General features: G+C 43.0%; 1 protein-coding gene across 2 annotated transcripts in view; it reads right to left on the bottom strand.

The window, feature by feature from the left end:
* Positions 1–2,071: 2,071 nt before the first annotated feature.
* CMYA5 (cardiomyopathy associated 5) overlaps positions 2,072–18,530 on the bottom strand; it is a 98,177-nt gene continuing 81,718 nt past the window's right edge. The window contains exons 10-13 of one of the 2 annotated variants that reach the window (XM_061430049.1): positions 12,813–12,946; positions 11,434–11,533; positions 7,964–8,137; positions 2,072–2,962 (exon numbers count right to left, since the gene is read on the bottom strand). In XM_061430049.1, the coding sequence (XP_061286033.1) occupies positions 2,716–2,962; positions 7,964–8,137; positions 11,434–11,533; positions 12,813–12,946 (655 nt within the window). In that variant the 3' untranslated portion in view covers positions 2,072–2,715. Of the gene's footprint in view, positions 2,963–3,897; positions 4,034–7,963; positions 8,138–11,433; positions 11,534–12,812; positions 12,947–18,530 lie in introns of those variants that run through there. The other variant, XM_061430050.1, reaches the window with a different exon arrangement.

The raw sequence follows: 18,530 nt of genomic DNA, 5'->3' as shown, positions 1-18,530 counted from the left end.
TATGTGTGTATATATGTATATTCATATGTGCATGTGTGGTGTGCATATGAGTATGCATAGACACGTAATTTTCATGTACAGTGTATATGTAGAAAAATGATCTGTGATTAAAAATGAAACAAAATATAATCATTTTATTCTTCTAGCTTTGGATGCAAGCTATATCTAAATCCATGCTCTGCTCCCTGCCAGCTGCAGCTATGAACAAGTTAGTTAACTGCTCTGAGACTGGTTTCCTCATCCATAAAATGGAAATTTTTATTGTGCAACGACCTGATGAGCATTAAGACTATACATCGACCATCAACAGATTTCCAGAGGAGAAATTTGGACAGAAATTTGCTGCCTTCCTTTCCTCTCGCTGAGGATCTGTGTTGTGTGAAGAGGAAAGACAAGAACGCAAAGGGAGCTCAGAGAGTAAGGGCCAAGGAGGAGGATGTGGGGGAAACAGCATTAGCTTCACTCTACTTGTCTGCACGGGACCAGTCCCCTAGGAACCACCGCCTGTCGGTTAACAGACAAAGGCAGCTAAACCATGAGCTCCCAACCCAGTGTCCTCCCTGCCAGCATCCAATTGCTACGGGGTCAGAGATAGGGGGCCCCCTTACCAGGGATGCGGTGGAAGGTCGCCACAGAGGGTCTCTGGCATCCTCGTTCAGGACGTTGTTAGCTAAAAATGCTGGGCTGTTTCACGTGCTTATTAACCTTTTGTTTACAATTATCCTGAGAAAAAGGCATCACTAAAGCATCTGAGTTGCCCTGAGTCATGACGTAAAGGGCTGAGTCACGATTTGATCCTAGCTCCTGCCATTACTACACGGCTTCCGCCGTAATACCGCAGCTGCTTCCATCTTGACGGCGGACGCTGCTGGCGTCCTGTCCGGCTCCCCGTGGCTCCCCTGAGTGCACCAGCAGCTGCGTTAGAGGGTGCTCGGGCTGCTGTCAGCTGTGTCAGGCACCTGTGTTTCTTGTGTCCTTTGAGGGGTTTCTTGTGGCCACAAGAGGCTTCAAGGAACACAACCTGAAAAGGTAGGGAAGGGAATTTAATGTCCCCTGAGGTCTCCAGGGGCAATGCTCACCCAACTGGGTTGGACAAGAGTGCTTACACGTTAACCTCTGGCATGTTCCTAGTGGTTTCGGAGGGTGCCCCCAACACGGGCAAGCCCCAGGTGTCCACACTGTAATAACCCACCCATAAAACATGTCCTCTAGACGCTCTTGCCTCTTCCTTTCTCACTTTCCCCACTTCCTCTCCTGTGCTTCCTAGAATTGCCTCCTATGTAAATAACTTGTACTAAATCTTTATCTCTTCGGTCTACTTTTGGAGGAATCCAAACTGAGTCAAATTCTAAAATCCACGTGGTTGCTGCTCCTTTTGTTATTGTTTTTAATTACACTATATTCCCACCCCCAAAAGTAATAATGACCATGAGTTGCTGATTAGTCAGAACCTGATTATCATTTTAAGGCTTGTTAAAAAGGAAGACAGTGTTTCCCACAAAGCAGCACGTTAATCCTTGTTTTCATTAACTATCCTTCTTGTCAGCAGTTGCCCTAATTTCAAAGCAGGATGAGGAAGGCTTTGAAGTCACTCTGTTAATGTAGTTATACACCCAATTTGGCTTTTCCAGCTATTAAACAATAGATTTTAGGGTATGTACCAAAAGTAGGACAGTATTTCTTGATATAAGAAAACAATTGAATTCGTAATGTTAAAGAAATCTACAAGTACAATGAAGTATTTGTCTTGTGGAGAACAAGAGCAGTCATCTCAACATGCATTTTATATTTATCAGCTCTACACATACATATTTTAGGAAGATTTTGAGAGATTTCAATATATCTTAAAATGACCAACCATTTTATTTTTAGCAAAAAGAGATTCTCAGTTTCTGGTAGTTGTCTGTAACTATAGGCTGAAAATGTTTAGATTTTAAAGCTTACATGTGTAAATTCTCACATGAAAATGAGTGGTAGTACCACCCACTGCAGTGTGGTGACTCTTTATCCGCAGTTTGTCCCCTCCAGAGACGCCAGGCTCGCAAGTCACATGTAATAAGTTCACATGACATGTTTTGTTTTATAGACTCTAACCATTTATTTAACAAAAAGGAAATCTCTAACATCTAGCGTTTTTCTACATTTAAAATTTCAGGGAAAAGAGACTCGTGTTCTACAGTATATAATGGTTACAAAAGAGTTCATTATCAGCTTAGAATGGTTAAAACATTTTCTCTACTGATTAGGACTCAGCATTCTTTAGTGAAGTGAGGTGACATATCTCTTACGGAAAAAGTAGTTGTTTCTTGTCGGAGGACATATATTACCAGCACAAACTTCCCTTCACTCAGGAAGGGACACAGACCTGTCCCTCGAGGATTTCTTTCACCAGCGACATAGGTGGGAGTCCATTCCGCCATTTCGATTCCCAAGTCAGGTATAAATCCTTTTCACTTAGGGAAGAACTCAAACATATATAAACTGAAGGGCGGAGGTTGCTTTTTCCATCTTCTCACACGACACTAAAAACTCAAGGTTTTCTTGGTGGTTTGGCTCACGTGTTGATCACTGTGCATGGAGCTATCATTGGTGCAAGTGTTTTTTGAATGCTGTGTTCAAATGTTTTGAATGCTGTCTAGCACCCACAGGAGAAAACAGAGCACCCCCCTCCTCCAAAATTTGAATTTTCCTCTCGGAAACTCTGAAAGCCCATGATCACTTTTGCCTTGCAGAATCGGGGGGCTCTATCCCCAGGTGCAAAGTACATTTTCCAGGTTTCTCCAGGGCGAAGGCAGGGTGGACACCCTCGTTAAACCTGTGCCTGATGATGAAGAGCATCTGTCCAGTCTCAGCGTTTATAAACAGCAGCCTCTGGGTGGTGTAGTCCAGCAGGATGCCCACTCTGGCGGGACGCTCAGTCACGTGGACATCGCTCACAATGCCACTGTAGAAAAATGTGTATCTGAAATGGAACAGAATGGGAATTGAAAACTTTGAAAATCTTGAACGACGATAAAGAAAATCACCTGGAGACAACCGATTTTGCGATTATTGATCTCAGTTCACAATAAGGAGTTGCAGTAACAGTGCCCCAAATACCTTAGCCAGATCCCTCCTAGATGCTAACATGCATAGCTCTTGCCAACAGACGAGCGTTTTTTAATACTTTTGCTACTTCTACATTAGGAGGCAGGCCCAGAATAACCAACATATGCCTCCCTTGTGATTTTCTCCACATTTTAATTCTTTCCCAGCTGCCCACATGTTTTAACTACCGCATTCATGGTGTGTCATTCTTTTGAATAAAACTCCTTCGAGGCTGCCATGTATTGTAAAAAGGACTGCAGGCTCGCCTTCCATAAAATGCATTAATTTTACTGTTTAAAAAATTTGTAAGTAACTTATATAAGGGCCTTAATGAAGTTTAAGAAATATGTCGTTATTTCTGTCCAACTTCATCCTTTGTACAATGCCCCTGCCCAAACCAACTTTCCTTTTCATCTTCTCCGTGTTTTCTGCAGCCTTACAGCCAAGCGGGGTTACCTCTGATTTCTCTCTTAAGTTCAGATACATTCAGTTCACCATGTTTTCACTGGGCATATGTGTATGTCCCACACTTTGTTAGACCTCTGCACCTCTGGCGGATATGAAGGACCACAGCATACTGTCCTTGTCTTCAAGGAAACCCATACTCTACTGAACTAGAAGGAAAACTGTTTAAGACTTTAGCATAGGCTGGGGCTCAGACTCCAGCTCCGGGCACAGATGGGGAAAGTGTTTTATGACACATTTCATGGACTTGGTTTGGTTGTGAAAGGAAAGGTTCAAGGACAGGTTGGGAGTGAGAAATTGCTGAACAGAAAAAGCGAAACTGCTCTGTGCAAAAGAGTAACATACGGTGGGAGTTTTCTCCTGACGATCTTAGAGGCTGGGGCCCTGAAAGCAGGAGAAGAGCTGAGGGACAGGTGTGTGGTCTGTGGATCTGACAGGTCTGAGGGTGGGAGTGACACTGGACAGACTGGGGCCATAGAACCTGCATACAAGACAGAGAAGGACCTTGAAGACTTGCGGCGTCTCTCTTAAACGCCTAGGAGCTTGAGCGCAGGGAATGGCAAGTTGGCAACTTCCTTGCCGAACGAAGCTCATTCAAAAGGGCAGAGGTTTACGGGGATGGAAGGTGAGCGAGACTTCCACAATGATAAAGGACCTATTCAGTGCCTTGCCAATGTGAAATATGGCAGAACACTATGAAATTTTAGAACCTGTAAAGCACACAGAGGTTGTGAGTGGCAATGAGGGGAATAGCAGTGTAGCTGGCGTTCTTACAGAAGGCTTGGGGAGCAGATGGGTGCACGTTCAGCCAAAGAAAGGTCAGGACTGGATAAGAGGGGAAAGGGTGAGGTGATCCAAGCTGTGGGGGCAGCAGAGGCAATGATGAGGTGGCAGAATAAACCTGTATGTCATCTGCTTGACCACTTAGGAGGGGGACATGTGAATGACTTTGAGAGTATTACCTGGATAGGTAAGTCAGAGGCCAGGCTCTATACTGGCCTGCCCTGTCTAATATAGTAGTCAAGAGGTACATATGGCTACTTACAGTAGAATTAAGTAAAATTCAAAATGCAGTTCATCAGTCTTGCTAACCACATTCCAAGTGCTCAATAGCCACATCTACCATTTTTCTAGTTTTCAGAATGTGTGACTGGACACGGCTGGTCGAGAGGGTTCTGAATGCCCATCTGAGCTATTTCCCTACCCTACTTGGAAGATCCCCAGGGCCTACAGGCCCAGCCCCAGTCAGTCCCTGAGCAAGTCGCTACCATGGAGGGAAAGACATTCCATGAAGCCTTGGACCAAACCGTTCTGCAGGGCCTGGAATTCACCCTGTCCTGCTTCTGCCCCATTTCCCACTGAGCACATCACTTCATTCTCCAAGCTGCACTCCAGCCTGAAACAAGGCCTGTCTGTCTGTGGCCTGACTCCCTCCCCATCCTTTGGATTGCTAGTTCTTGTTCAGACAAGGGTCATTCGGAAGCCTGATTCTTGACATCTGCCTGACCCTGGAACTGCCTGGGCGAGGGTCCCTACCGGTGTAGCCCATCCTGGTGCATCTCACTGCTGGCCGAGAATGAGCCCAGACTCCTTTCCACCCCGGTGGCTGCTTCCCTCAGGACTCCCATCCCCCAGACTGCTTCCATTCTTCCGGGCTTCCCGCCTTCACTGTGGTCCCAGAGTGCTGACACCACTGTTCATGTTTATAGATTTCTTTAGCAAAAATGAAGGGACATGATGTAAATGACATTTTAGAAACATTTGCAGTGGTGACACTTAGAATGGCTTGGAGTGGTTAGAGACCAGAAGAAGAGCACAGGCCCGGGGGCTGTGGGAGAAACTGGTAAAGTGAAGCCTTGAACTAGAGGAGTAAGTTAGGGACAGACAGGAAGAAATGCAACTGATTCTTTCTCCTTAAGACTCTTCATTTCTCCTATCCCACCATGACGTCTTACACCAGATGCAAGTAGAATCAAGAGTAATATTGCTTCATTTAAATCATGAAGCCAGAAAAATGGAAAAACTCAGGAGGCTCTGCTGTAGCAGCACTCTCAGTGGCCTGATGGCCAGCGTGCTCTGATTGGACCATGGAATGAGGCACTTAAGACCTGACCTCTCTGTGCTGTGATCATACAGGCAGGCGCGTCCCTTCTCCCAGAATCCACAGAACCTACCCTGGGTGACAAAAGCCAAAGACCAAAGCTGTTGAACCTGCTGAATGAAATTAACTGTTCTGTTCTCTAGAGTCTAGAACTTTGTTATTGGAGGCTTGCCTTTATGTTCTTAAGGGTTCAGTTGTCTAAGGAAATCTTCATGAAATCAATACCTAGTTCCAACTCTACCGATCATAAACTCTGGGTTTGAATGATTTTTCAACTCTGGGTAGAGGATGGGTCCTCAAGGATCACACAGCACTGAACATCATTTAATCATAATTGCTCTGATTTGATGGAATGTGACTTTGAAAAGCTCTTGGAGATGGTGTCCTTGTGAACCTTGTCAGGGAATCAAACTCTGTCAAGTCGGATACAGGGAGAAATGTGCAGCGAGAAATATGCAAAATCCAATCTGTGGGCCTTTTTCTGGGAACTTGCAAGCACTGATTCCTTTTTAAGCATTCCATTTGAATAATGCCTCACATTTGAGTCTTTACAGTTTCAAAGCTCTTCCTTGTACCTGACTTCATGTGACCCTCACAGCCCCCAAATGGAGTAGTCTAGGTGTCACTGTCCCCTGACAAGACACATGAGGCACAGATTAACCAAGACCGATCTGTTCACAGGATTAACCAACTTCTGGTGAGTAGTCAATAGGATGCTAGTCAAGAATGGAGCCAGGACTCAAATTAGGTTCCTGGCTCCAGTCTCATGCTCTTTTATTAGACCGTCTTGTGCACATGTTCAGTTCATAGCATGCTTGCCTTCTCTCTCTGAGACTAACGCAGGTTTATAGCTTTTTCATATCAACCAATTAGACAATCCTAATGAGACAGTCTACAACCTGGGACCGTTAACTGCAGCACTTGCACCTGGACAGATGTCTCCTTGAGCAACAGAATACAAAGAAACTAAAAATAACCACGTGGATGCCCAGTTGGGGCAAATTATGAACAAGATACAAAAACCCCAAACTCGACTGCCACTTCTGAGGTGCTGGGAGCAAAAGCAGGGTACTGCCCGGGATACATGCACACGGCACCGCCAAGGGGGTGGGCAGACCCCCTAAGCCACTGCTCCAGCCTGACCCACCAATCCACCTTTACCCTCATTCCATTTAAGGGACCAGCTCACCCCTCCTCAGGGAGGGAGCAAGGGAACCCGTTCCTTGTCTTTGCTCGCTCCTGTTACAGCACGAGTCCCAGTAAAGCCTTGCCTGAATTCCTCGTCTAGATTCTTATCAATGGAAACTGACTAAAGAGTCTAAGGGGACTTCCCGAGTGGTCCAGGGGTTAAGACTCCACCTTCCGATGCAGAGGGTGTGGGTTTGATCCCTGGTCAGGGAGCTCAGATTCCATATGCCTCATGGTCAGAAAACCAAAACATAAAACAAAAACAACAAAAGATTTTAAAAAAGAACAGCAAAAAAGAGAGTCCAAAAAACCCAGGTCAGTCACAACAATAATACAGACCAAGGGTTGGTCAACTTTGTCTGTAAAGGGCCAGAGAGTAAATATCTTGGGCTTTGGGGGCCATTTGGTATCTGTTATAACTAGACAACTCTGCCATTGTAGCACAAAAGCAACCATAGGCAATATGTAAACAAATGAACTTGGCTGTGTTCCAATAAAACTTTATTTACAAAAAAGTCAGCCCCATTTGGCCTGTGGGTTGTAGTCTGCCAACCCCTAATATAGACCAGAGACGTGGGGGAGACGGGGTGCTGGGATCCAGTTCTTCCTTAGTCCTATTGACTCCTCCATGGAGGGAGCCCTTTCAGCATTACCCTTATGGTCTCTCCCCACCCTGGGGTGGACTTCAAAGGAAAACCTGGCCACACACCCAGTTTCCTAACTTTTCATTTTGAGCTTCCTGAGGAGACACACATCCTTTTCCAGCTCCCTACTCTATCCTGCAGTACAGGAAGCTGGCCTGGCCAAGACTTTGGGTGGGTACAAATCTATTAAAGAGGATTCGAGATAAGAAACAGTTTTGCTCTCACTTATGAACCACATTGTCTAAAATTGGCTTCCTCAGTAATCAGAGTAATAGTTGAGTCTCCATGTATCAGTTGGCCCAAAAGTTCGTTTACAGAAATGAACTAAATGAACTTTTGGGCCAACTCAATACTTGACTCTCTTCTTTCTCAGTTGGCTCAGAACTTGGGTAGGGAAGTGAGACGCTACTTATTGGGCCCCTCAGAGCCCTCGGCCTAGACACTTTGATTAGGTGAAGAGGGGCAGGCCCCAGCTTACCTCTGTGGCTCAAAGCAGTGCATGTACCATGAGGTCTCTCCCTGTGCCAGGGCACCAGCCTGCACAGCTGAGCTGGAGCAGACGCCCAGTCGGTAAGCTGGGCAGTCTGTGACGGTGGTCTCCCAGTAGTGCTGGCCACAGGCAGGCAGCTCCTCACCCAGGACTGATGGGATTCTGCAGGCAAAGTTGATCAGGAATTGGCAACCTTTATTTCATAGACATCGACATTCATAAGTGCACCCACAGTTTAAGCAGGATTCTATCCTTGGAGAATTTGCTGAATATCCTTGCTGGAATATCCTTGCTGGAATCTGACTAAAGATATTCATTGTTCATGCTGTCCCTGACCTTGACCTGAGGGCCACAGAATTCCCCAAACATTCAACATGCTTTTAACATAGTTCTACTGCCACACACAACACGCATGTATTACACATAGCATCTCTTAGAGGAACTGGGAACTAGAAAATAATTAGAATAAGGATAGGATAAAAAGAAGAGGGCTTCCAAAAAAAAAAAAAGAGGGCTTCCCGGGTAGTTCAGTGGTAAAGAACCCGTCCGCCAATGCAGGAAATGCAGGAGACTCAGGTTTGACCCCTGGGTCGAGAAGAACCCCTGGAGAAGGAAATGGCAACCCATTCTGTATTCTTGCCTGGGAAGTTCCATGGACAGAGGAGCCTGGCGGGCTGTAGTCCATAGGGTTGCAAAGAATCAGACGTGACTGAACGACTGAACACACACGCATAGGATAAAAAGAAATGGCACCCATCTGTGGCCCTAATGGTAAAGAACCCACCTGCCAATGTAGGAGACGTAAGAGACATGGGTTCAATCCCTGGGTCAGAAAGATCCCCTGGAGAAGGGAATGGCTACCCATTGCAGTGTTCTTGCCTGAAGAATCCCATGGACAGGGGAGCTTGGTGGGCTACAGTCCATAGGGTCACAAAGAGTCGGACATGACTGAAGTGACAGCATGCACCGCTTTCAAAGGGAGTGAGGAAATGTAAAGGAGGCAAGAGGAGATAAGAGAGTATAACTTGGAAAGTTTTTCCCCCAAAACTTGCACGCACACAAAATGGAGTCTCTAAAACCTCTAACCATGAGTCCCGTGCCTGAGGACCTTCCTGGGCACACAGACCAAGCCAGGTGCTGCTCCTGACAGCGGGCGTCTGGGGAGGCCTGGGCAGAGGGCGGTGCAGGTGAAGCGGGCGTGTTGTCCGTGCTCTGGAGAGGCTTGCGGTCAACAGTCTTGGGGACTGGGGCCTCTTTAGATGGCAGCAGGTATGCCTAAGAGGTTGTTGAAAGGTCTCTTTTTGTCTCACCTCAGCTATTTTTGCAACAGGCATGGTGAAGTGAACCAAAGCACTTTCTCCTGCTGATGGGTGACCTTGTTTGCATGAATTGCTCAATTTTGCTTTGAAATGGCTGAGACAGCAAGGAAGCATTTTTAATTTAAGCAGCATTAATATTCAGTCAGCACAATCTCCCGCTCCCCTCTAACAGGTGAGAAAATGATTACACAAGGGAATGTATTTCATTTTCTTGTGTCTTTACCCAACAACTTCATTTCAGAGCGGTGGCTACTGATGGGTGCTTGTTCTCTGGAGCAAAACTTGGTTGCTTGATATGTATGAACTAATTTTCAGATTAATAATTAACATAATTCTATCAAATACATTATAGTTATTATCTATTATTATTAGCAGCCATGAAATTAAAAGACACTTCTTCTTGGAAGAAAAGCTATGACCAACCTAGACAGCATATTAAAAAGCAGAGACATTGCCAAGAGGTCCATCTAGTCAAAGCTATGGTTTTTCCAGTGGTCATGTATGGATGTGAGAGTTGGACTATAAAGAAAGCTGAGTGCTGAAGAATTGATGCTTTTGAACTGCGGTGTTGGAGAAGACTCTTGAGAGTCTCTTGGACTGCAAAGAGATCCAACCAGTCCATCCTAAAGGAAATCATTTCTGAATATTCATTGGAAGGACTGATGCTGAAGCTGAAACTCCAATACTTTGGCCACCTGATGCAAAGGACCTGGATGCTGGGAAAGATTGAAGGCAGGAAGAGAAGGGGATGACAGAGGATGAGAGGGTTGGATGGCATCACCAACTCAATGGACATGAGTTTGAGTAGGCTCCAGGAGTTGGTGATGGACCGGGAAGCCTGGTGTGCTTCCCAGTCGCAAATAATCAGACACGACTGAGCAACTGAACTGAACTGAACAGTTATTATCATCAGTCATCTATGAACCAACCTCCAATATACTTCTTTTCTCTTTGATTTTTTAAGCAATCCAAGAGAGACAGAAAAGCTCAATCTATTTCTTAAATCTTTTTTCCCCGCCTCAATTCACTCATTGGTATATGTTTAGCACTTCCAGTGTTCTGGACCCTAGGATAGATTCTGGGGATTCAAAGATATGGAAGACAGGGCTGCTTGAGGACCAGTCAAGATGGAGTAGCTGATGAATGATTCCACAGGTGCTCAGACCTTTTTGTAGATACGATCAAAGGGCGCCAGAGCCCAGAGAAGGCTTGGCCATTTCCAGGAGCAGGTAACACCTGAGCCGAGCCACAGATAGGTGAATAGCAGCTTAAGAAGAAAACAGTGTGAGTCGCTGTTGGTGGGCTCAGGGCGGTAGTGAGAGCTTGCTGGCTGTCCAACCCAGGCACACCAGTGCCTACAGGAGTGTGTTTCACGTGGGTTATGATTTTCGAAAGTCTTTCACTTTCTTCCATTTGGACCCTCAAAATAACCATGAGTGATTGCAGACAAATTGCAGAGCACTCTCCATGCTATGCCTTCAGCTTCTGCCTTCTTTTTACTTTGCTGCTTCCTTTTGTGGGGGGCTTCCCTGGTGGCTCAGACAGTAAAGAATTTGCCTGCAATCAGGAGACCCTGGTTTGAGCCCTGGGTCAGCCCTAGAGAAGGAAATGGCAACCCACTCTAGTATTCTTGCCTGGAGAATCTCATGGACAGAGGAGCCTGGGGGCTACAATGCATGGGGTTGCAAAGAGTCAGACAGGACTGAATGACTAACATGTTCACTCTCCTTTTGTGGGCCCCTCTGGGGGAGAGGGGGCAAGATCTTGAAAGTCCTGCATGTGCCCAGCTCCAGAAACTCAACAAAATGTCATTCTCCTCTATTCCTTTTCAAGTGGATTGATGCAAAATCTGATTTGCTGTTGCAAATAATAGAAGAATGAACCCAGGCTCTTTTTTCACTGAACCAGAGTTAACGCCTTAAAACAGTCTATGTGTTAAACAAAACCATCTGTGCTTGTATTTCCAATAAAAATATTGACACTTGCTCCATGTTTGAACTATCTCCATCACTTTCCCTTAGTAACGAACCATAACCGAACTCTGCAATTCGGGCTTGCTGTCACACAGCGTGTGCACCGAACCAAGGACGTGGCGGGTGAGACCACATGAGGCCTCTTGTGCCTTCTCCTTCTACTCACTCTGTCAGCCGTCTCCTCTCAGCGAAGCTGATCACTGTCCCATTTGAGGAAATCTGCAGAGCAGGATGAGCCGTTTCCCTCAACAAGAGAAATCGGGTTCCTATTGCGATCAGAAAACAGGATTATAACATTACCACAATGTCCCAGGCCAAGCCCCACCTTTCAGATCTTAGTCTCCCTTGCTTCTGACATCTAAATCCCCCCCAGGGTGTTTTCAGGTCCATGGCAAAATTCTGTCTGTGATCAGGACTGTGAGCTAGTCACTTGTCACCTTGCCTGGTGCCACAGATGTGTGAAACGCCCCTCAGCCCAAATCTAGCACCTACTCTGTTATACGAAGTATGCTCCCCACCCAGCACCTACCTCACCTGGAAACTAGGTAGAAAGGCAGAATCTCAGGCCTTCCCCCTGGCTTCCTGAATCACAATCTCTATTTTAACAAGCTCCTCGGGAGACCCATGTGCACGTTCAAGTCTGAAGACGCACTGGTGTAACCTCCAGGAGTGCTTCTAACAGTGGAAGGCACAGGCACCACTCTGGGACTGCAGGGAACACACTTTTGGACAGACAGTCCCCCCGTTTTCTCTCTTTACAAACATCACGCTGTCCCTAACCACACAACACAACACACATGGCTCGTGCACAACTTTTTGCTGGTTAAGCAAGTCACTTAATGGGCCACCCTCAAGTTTCTGCCTCAATCTTTGGGTCTAGGATAAGATAAAAAATGATCACCTTACCATTACTCATTTCTTTTCACAATAATTGAGAACAGCCCAGTATTTTTTATTGGGATCATCAGGGTATTTTCCCCAAAAGGCCCTTGAACAGTTATCATTTATGTATTCAACAAACATAAATCGGCACCAATCATGAGCTAGGCATGGAAAATAATTAGAAGAATAAGACTGGAAGATTATTCATGGAGTTCACAGTGTCATGTAGCAAGAATATCTTCATCCCACTCTTCCCAACACACACACACACTCACAGACTCAAAACATACCCACCATCTACAGCAGATTATAAACCAAACAAGAATCATCTGAGGAGATTAAAAACATGTCAAAGCCCATATCTCAGTAAATTAGATGAGGATCTTCGGGAGTGGACCCCCAGCATCTTTTTTTTTTTTTTTTTTTTAATTTTTTAAGCACCTGACTGATAGCTAATGGGTAGCCAAGGTTGAGAATGTCTTAAACCAGAAAAATAAAAGAAACACCTTGACCTTTGGCCAACCCTGGGTCCTTATGCCAAAAACCTAGCATTGCCAGCAGTCTGGGAGCTTAAGAAGTGGCCCTCTAGGATGTTTTCCCTGGGTGGTGGGAGGGAAGGAATGGGAATGCTTGGCAATAGTTCTCTGTGTGCAAAGGAAGTACCTCTGGTGGAAATGAGGGCAGCCTCACTCTGCTCACTTGTCCCAAATGCATTGATGGCTCTCACGTAGAAAAAGTAATTGTCATTGGGTTGGAGATTAACTTTCAGCTGGAGTCCTTTAATTCCAGAGAAAGATCTAAACATGAAAGGAAAATAATAATTTTAAATATAATGCTACGTGCTAAACAATACATCATATTTCAGTCCTGCAGTGCATGAACATCTTTTATTAACAAATCACTTATTTTTTCCCTTTTTATGACCATGGAGTTAGCAAGTCAGATTCTATAAAATGGCCATCTTCCAGTAAGTTTACTTTATCAAATCATTTCTACCTTGGTCAACTTTTGTCTAATATTATGCCTTCCAGAATGCTCTTTGGAATAGAGTCAATGAAACTTTTTTTTTTAATTCAGAAAATAGACTAATTTTGTGGTTAATGAGTCTCCAAGCATACATTGTTTTCCTTATGAAATTCTGGCCAAGAGGGCACTTGTGGATTAAGATGATGTTAAACTATCCTATAATGCAAAAAAACACTATCTCATTAACAGATCCTGAACAGTGGAAAACCTGAAGTGATGATTTTGTACATAGCCATCATGTCAAAGCCACCCAAGTTAATGAAACTGAGGATCTCTAAAGAAGACAACATCCTTTAGAGAAAACTTAATCCTGGCAAGAAAAGAGAATTCTAATTGCCAAGTAAAATCCCCAAAGTTGTTGTTCCTAAACCTCCCATTTACAACGAAAGAAATGTACGGGTCATGGTACTGGAATGGCAGTAGACTCGGCAAGTACACGGTCACATCCCAAGCATTTTCGCTAAATGGACTTGCTGGATTTGAAGATGGAGTTCTGAACTTGAAATGAGCTGGAATAATTTTTCTGCCTCTTTTCCATTCTCTTTAATCTGCGTGATTATCATATCCTAGGGCATTTATACAAAGTATACAAGTGCTCTTCTTTTAGCCTCCATTTGGGGAGACTTTGACAAGTTAGGCTCCTTGCTAAGAGAAGAAGTTCTAATCTGAGTGCTACAGAATCAGAATCCTGTCCCTCTAAGATGTGCACTGGATACTAGTCATTGAAAACGACAGTACAAACAGTACAACAGCCTTCAAATCCATTCTCAGAGAGAGAGAGTTTGTTTGTTTGTTTTTTAACTGTTTGCTTTGTTTATTTTCTTTGGGTTTATTTTATTAATGAATGTTCCACACAATCATTAGAATCAAAGAGTGGCCACTGTTCATTCTCAGATTGATTTTCTCTTTCAGGTTATTCCTCCTTCTGTTGATTTATTTCATTCTCAATACCTACCTTAGAGAATACCATGAAGGACCATGAAAAGGAAAAAGTATCACTGATCCAGAAAACAAATTAATTTAGACTTTTCCAAAGCAGAAAATCTGTACAGAGTAACAATCCCTCCCCAACCAGAACAGCCCTGTGTCTAAAAGCAGGGAAACTCCATGTGTTTCTCAGCTGGAGGGGCCACAGAGGGGAGAAGCCTGGGTCTATTTGTGTATTTGCTATTTAGTACTTGCCCCTGAAAAAGGTCCCTGTAAATTCCCCAAACCTTATTAGTTGTAATTTCAGAACCTACCACCTGACCAGGACCTTGGAGGGGACTCTCTTTAGATGCAGGGGAGAATGGATGGATGAAATTGAGCTACATGTCCACTGACAACTAATTATGCTTCAACTAATTAACAAAACACCAGGTCCTATGACTAAAAATACAATTCTAAACTAGTATCTACATCATTATTCTGGGATAAATGTATTGCTGATCTTGTTTGAACTGATGACTGAAGATATGTTTTCAGTGTACATTAATTATAACAAGCTTATTGTCTCAATAAGCACACTCAGATCTGAACTGAATTTCAGGCTTCATCTACTCATTAAATAAATATTTATTGATCAATTATCATATGCTCAGGTCCTGCCCCTGCTTGACAGGACTAGGTGAGGAAATTTCATCTCTAGAAATTGGATAGAACATATGGGTTTCATTTTCTGATAATGCAGTTGTTAAATGCCAAGGATGCTGTTCTATATATATATATATAGAGAGAGAGAGAGAGAGTAGATTACATGCTATGTCTTATTAGTCATTTAAAGAACAAAAGTCTATGCAGTACAGAATCCAATATATGGGATCACTGTGCAAACAGGCCATGTGGACGTGACAAATATGCACCATGCCCTCGCTGAATCTATAAAAGCACCAGGCATGAAAATGAAAGTAATATGAAATATGGTAGGGTTTTATTGTTTATAAGTTGCTATCATATGCTCGAACACCAAGACGAAAGCAAAAAAGCTCAGATACAAATGGTTCAACCCTATGTCTATTTATTCTGTCTGACCTCACTTGAATGCCACAAAAGTTTTCATGTCAGCTGTCCCTACTGTTGAGCCAAATGAAAACTTCACAAATTTTGCACTTTGAAATCTGAAGAGTGGCACTCCTCCATAGATTATGATATTTTTATTTCAAAACCAAAAACTTGTCATAATTGCAACTGAATCCACATGGTTATAATGAGTTTCACATAGTCTGGAGTAGGATTCAAATTCACAGAATATCCAAATTGAGGTAATTGATTAGATAGCACATGGAACCCCAGCAAGTTATTGGTGCTTAGGTAAGAAGAGATTTCAGTCTTATCAACAATGTGACCAGTCTGATGATTTTAGAAGTTCAGAGCCAATAATAAAATCCAAAACGCAATAAGAAATATGACTCGAAGAGTTTCACTCTGGGTCATAAGTATGGGATCCTCTCTACAAGCACCATAGTACTGTGGGAAGGGAAGGTTTTATATTGGAAGTTCTGGGAATGTGAATATTGTTAAACTCCAATGTTGTAAGGCAAAGAGAAATATTCAAAGGAGACCTACTGTCTCTTCAGAAGTCTGAAGGGCTGCCATGTGAATGAGACTGGTCCCTCTCTTGCTATTTCAGATGGAAATGAGTGGAAGACCCCAGAAGGCCGATGTTTGCCCAATGTAACAATGGCTTCTCTAGTTTGAGCCCTTTCATTCTTTAGTTTTTGCAGGGGATGACTGAAAAGTTTGCCACAACTATCCATAGACAATGGGGCAAGAAATATCTCACATGAGAACTGAAAAGGATCTTTATGAAGTAGAAAACCATTAGGGACTTAATGCTTATGAGAAAATACTAAAAGCATTCCCAGTAAATCAGAGAGAGACATGAGGTTAAAAAAATTGAGAAGTAGGAGGTAAAATTATTATCACTTGAGGATAATATGACTGCTATCTAGAAAACCGAAGAAACTCAGCTGAAAAACTCAGAATTTAGTGAGATAGCTAGATGTGAATCTAATATAAAAAATCAAAATCTTTCATATACAAATAACAACTATATAGAAGATAAAGCAAAATAAAGACCTTATTTAGAATAGTGGCAAACATAGCAAAAGTGTGTAGGATTTATATGAAAACTATTTTTGAAAATGATAATGAAGGAAAGCCCACTAAAGACGTGACTAAAAGGAAAGGCAGATCAGTTCTTGGAAAGGAAAATGAAACAATCATAAAAACTTTAATGCTCCCTAAATTAATCTATCAACCCAAAATGATCTCTGCTGCTGCTGCTAAGTTGCTTCAGTTGTGTCTGACTCTGTGCGACCCCATAGACGGCAGCCTGCCAGGCTCCCCTGTCCCTGGGATTCTCCAGACAAGAACACTGGAGTGGGCTGCCATTTCCTTCTCCAATGCATGAAAGTGCAAAGTGAAAGTGAAGTTGCTCAGTCGTGTCCGACTCTTTGCAACCCCATGGACTGCAGCCTACCAGGCTCCTCCGCCCATGGGATTTTCCAGGCAAGAGTACTGGAGTGGGTTGCCATTGCCTTCTCCAAACATGATCTCTACAAATACCGAATTATCAGGGCCAGAGGAGTAGAGGGGACTACACAGTCTGACTCTAAAGGTCGTGTGAGAAATAAACTAGCCAAAAAAAAAAAAAAGAAAAGGTCATGAAAGGGCAACCTAATCTACATAACTTCTAAAATTATAAAGTTATAATAAAGAGTGCATGGTACCAGGGCATAAACAGATGGGTCAATGGAACAGTTTATAAAGATTGGGACTAGCACCAAACACATAAGTTCTTAAATATATAATAATGGAACTAGTTCAAATCAGAAAGGAAAATGTTGGCAAAGCTGGATAGCCATATTAGAAAAAATAAAGTTGGATTCCCTACTCCACACTTCCTCTTGAAAGTATGAATTAACTAGTATTAACATTTAAAAATATATATATATGGCAAAAAAAAAATTTTAATTGCAGCTTGTATCATAGATGAAGACTGATGTCCTTTAAAAACAAAGAACTTCTACAAATCAATAAGAAAAAATACTACACTCTAATAGGAAAAAAATGGGTAAAGGAAATGAAAAGTTTATAGAAAAGGAAGTACATAACTCTGAAACATACAAAAAGATGTTCAACCCAATAACAGAGATGCACAATTAAACTACAATAAGATTCCATTTTCTACTTATCAAACTGTGAAAGATCAGGTTTTATCACACCCTGTGTAGACAAAAGTATGGAGAACCAAACACTCTTACACGCTGCTTGCCTGAGTGCAAACAGCTACAGCGTCTATGGAAACAATTTGGTAATATCTATCAAAACTCAAAATGTTCTTACTTTCTAACCAATCCTGATACTCCTAGGAATTTACCCTGCAGATATACTTGCACATGTATGAAATGATATATGCACAAGGGTTTTTCCGCAGTACTGTTTGTGACAATGGAAACAACTGAAGTGCCTCTCAATTAGTCAAATAAATTATGTTCTTAGAATACAATGAAATTTTTTTTTAAAACCTATGCAGTTCCATTCGTATTGCCATGAGATACCAAGAAATATTTTTAAATAAGAAAAATAAGGTGGAAGAAATATATATAGTATGCTACAATTTGTTGAAAAAATATAGCTGTTATATATGCACAGACTATCTAAAAAGACAAATATGCATCAGATAACAGTAATTGCCTCTGGGGGCGGGGAGATATGAGGAAATGAAGTATAGATAGAAAGGAGACAATTTTCACTGTATTCTCTTGTGTGTCTTTTGAATTTGTACCATATTTATGTATTATCTATCTGAAATTGATTAAACAGTTTACTTTCAGAGCTATATTACAAGTTCAGAAGCTGGTTAAATGTGTTTGCAAAATGCACATTAGTTTGAATTCTATGAAGTAACTTCTCTAGGAATTTTATAACGCAACAATTTGTGTTGGATGGAAGGTGTGCATGTGCTCAAGGTAAGCTGAGGGCTGGTCACCGCGAGGAGTGGTGGTCCCCTGCACCGCCATGTCCAATACCCGGATCTGAACATATTTCCTCCCAGGAAAAGGGGGCGGCATGTGTACAAACAACATGGAGAAACCCAGTGCCATGACTCCTGGAAGCAGCCTACGGATGGTGCTGTCACTGCAGAGCAAACAGATGGCTAAGTATGAACTGTTTTTTAAAAACACAGTGGGCTCTTACGGTTGGCAGCACCAACATTCAGCCAGTCAATCAACACCATTTAATGTGAACAGTGAAGACAGCACACTGCTGGGCTCTATGGGGACCAGCTAGTAAAGTATGTTTCCCATACCTGCCTGGGCATATTAGACCTTCTGAATAGGAATCCTTAAGAGGGGCCTGTGACTCTAAACT

The sequence above is a fragment of the Bos javanicus genome, chromosome 10 (genome assembly GCF_032452875.1).
Source record: "Bos javanicus breed banteng chromosome 10, ARS-OSU_banteng_1.0, whole genome shotgun sequence".
In the NCBI taxonomy this organism is placed as follows: domain Eukaryota; kingdom Metazoa; phylum Chordata; class Mammalia; order Artiodactyla; family Bovidae; genus Bos; species Bos javanicus.
The sequence above is the reverse complement of the archived record's forward strand: the minus strand, read 5'-3'. Positions and strand labels throughout refer to the sequence as shown.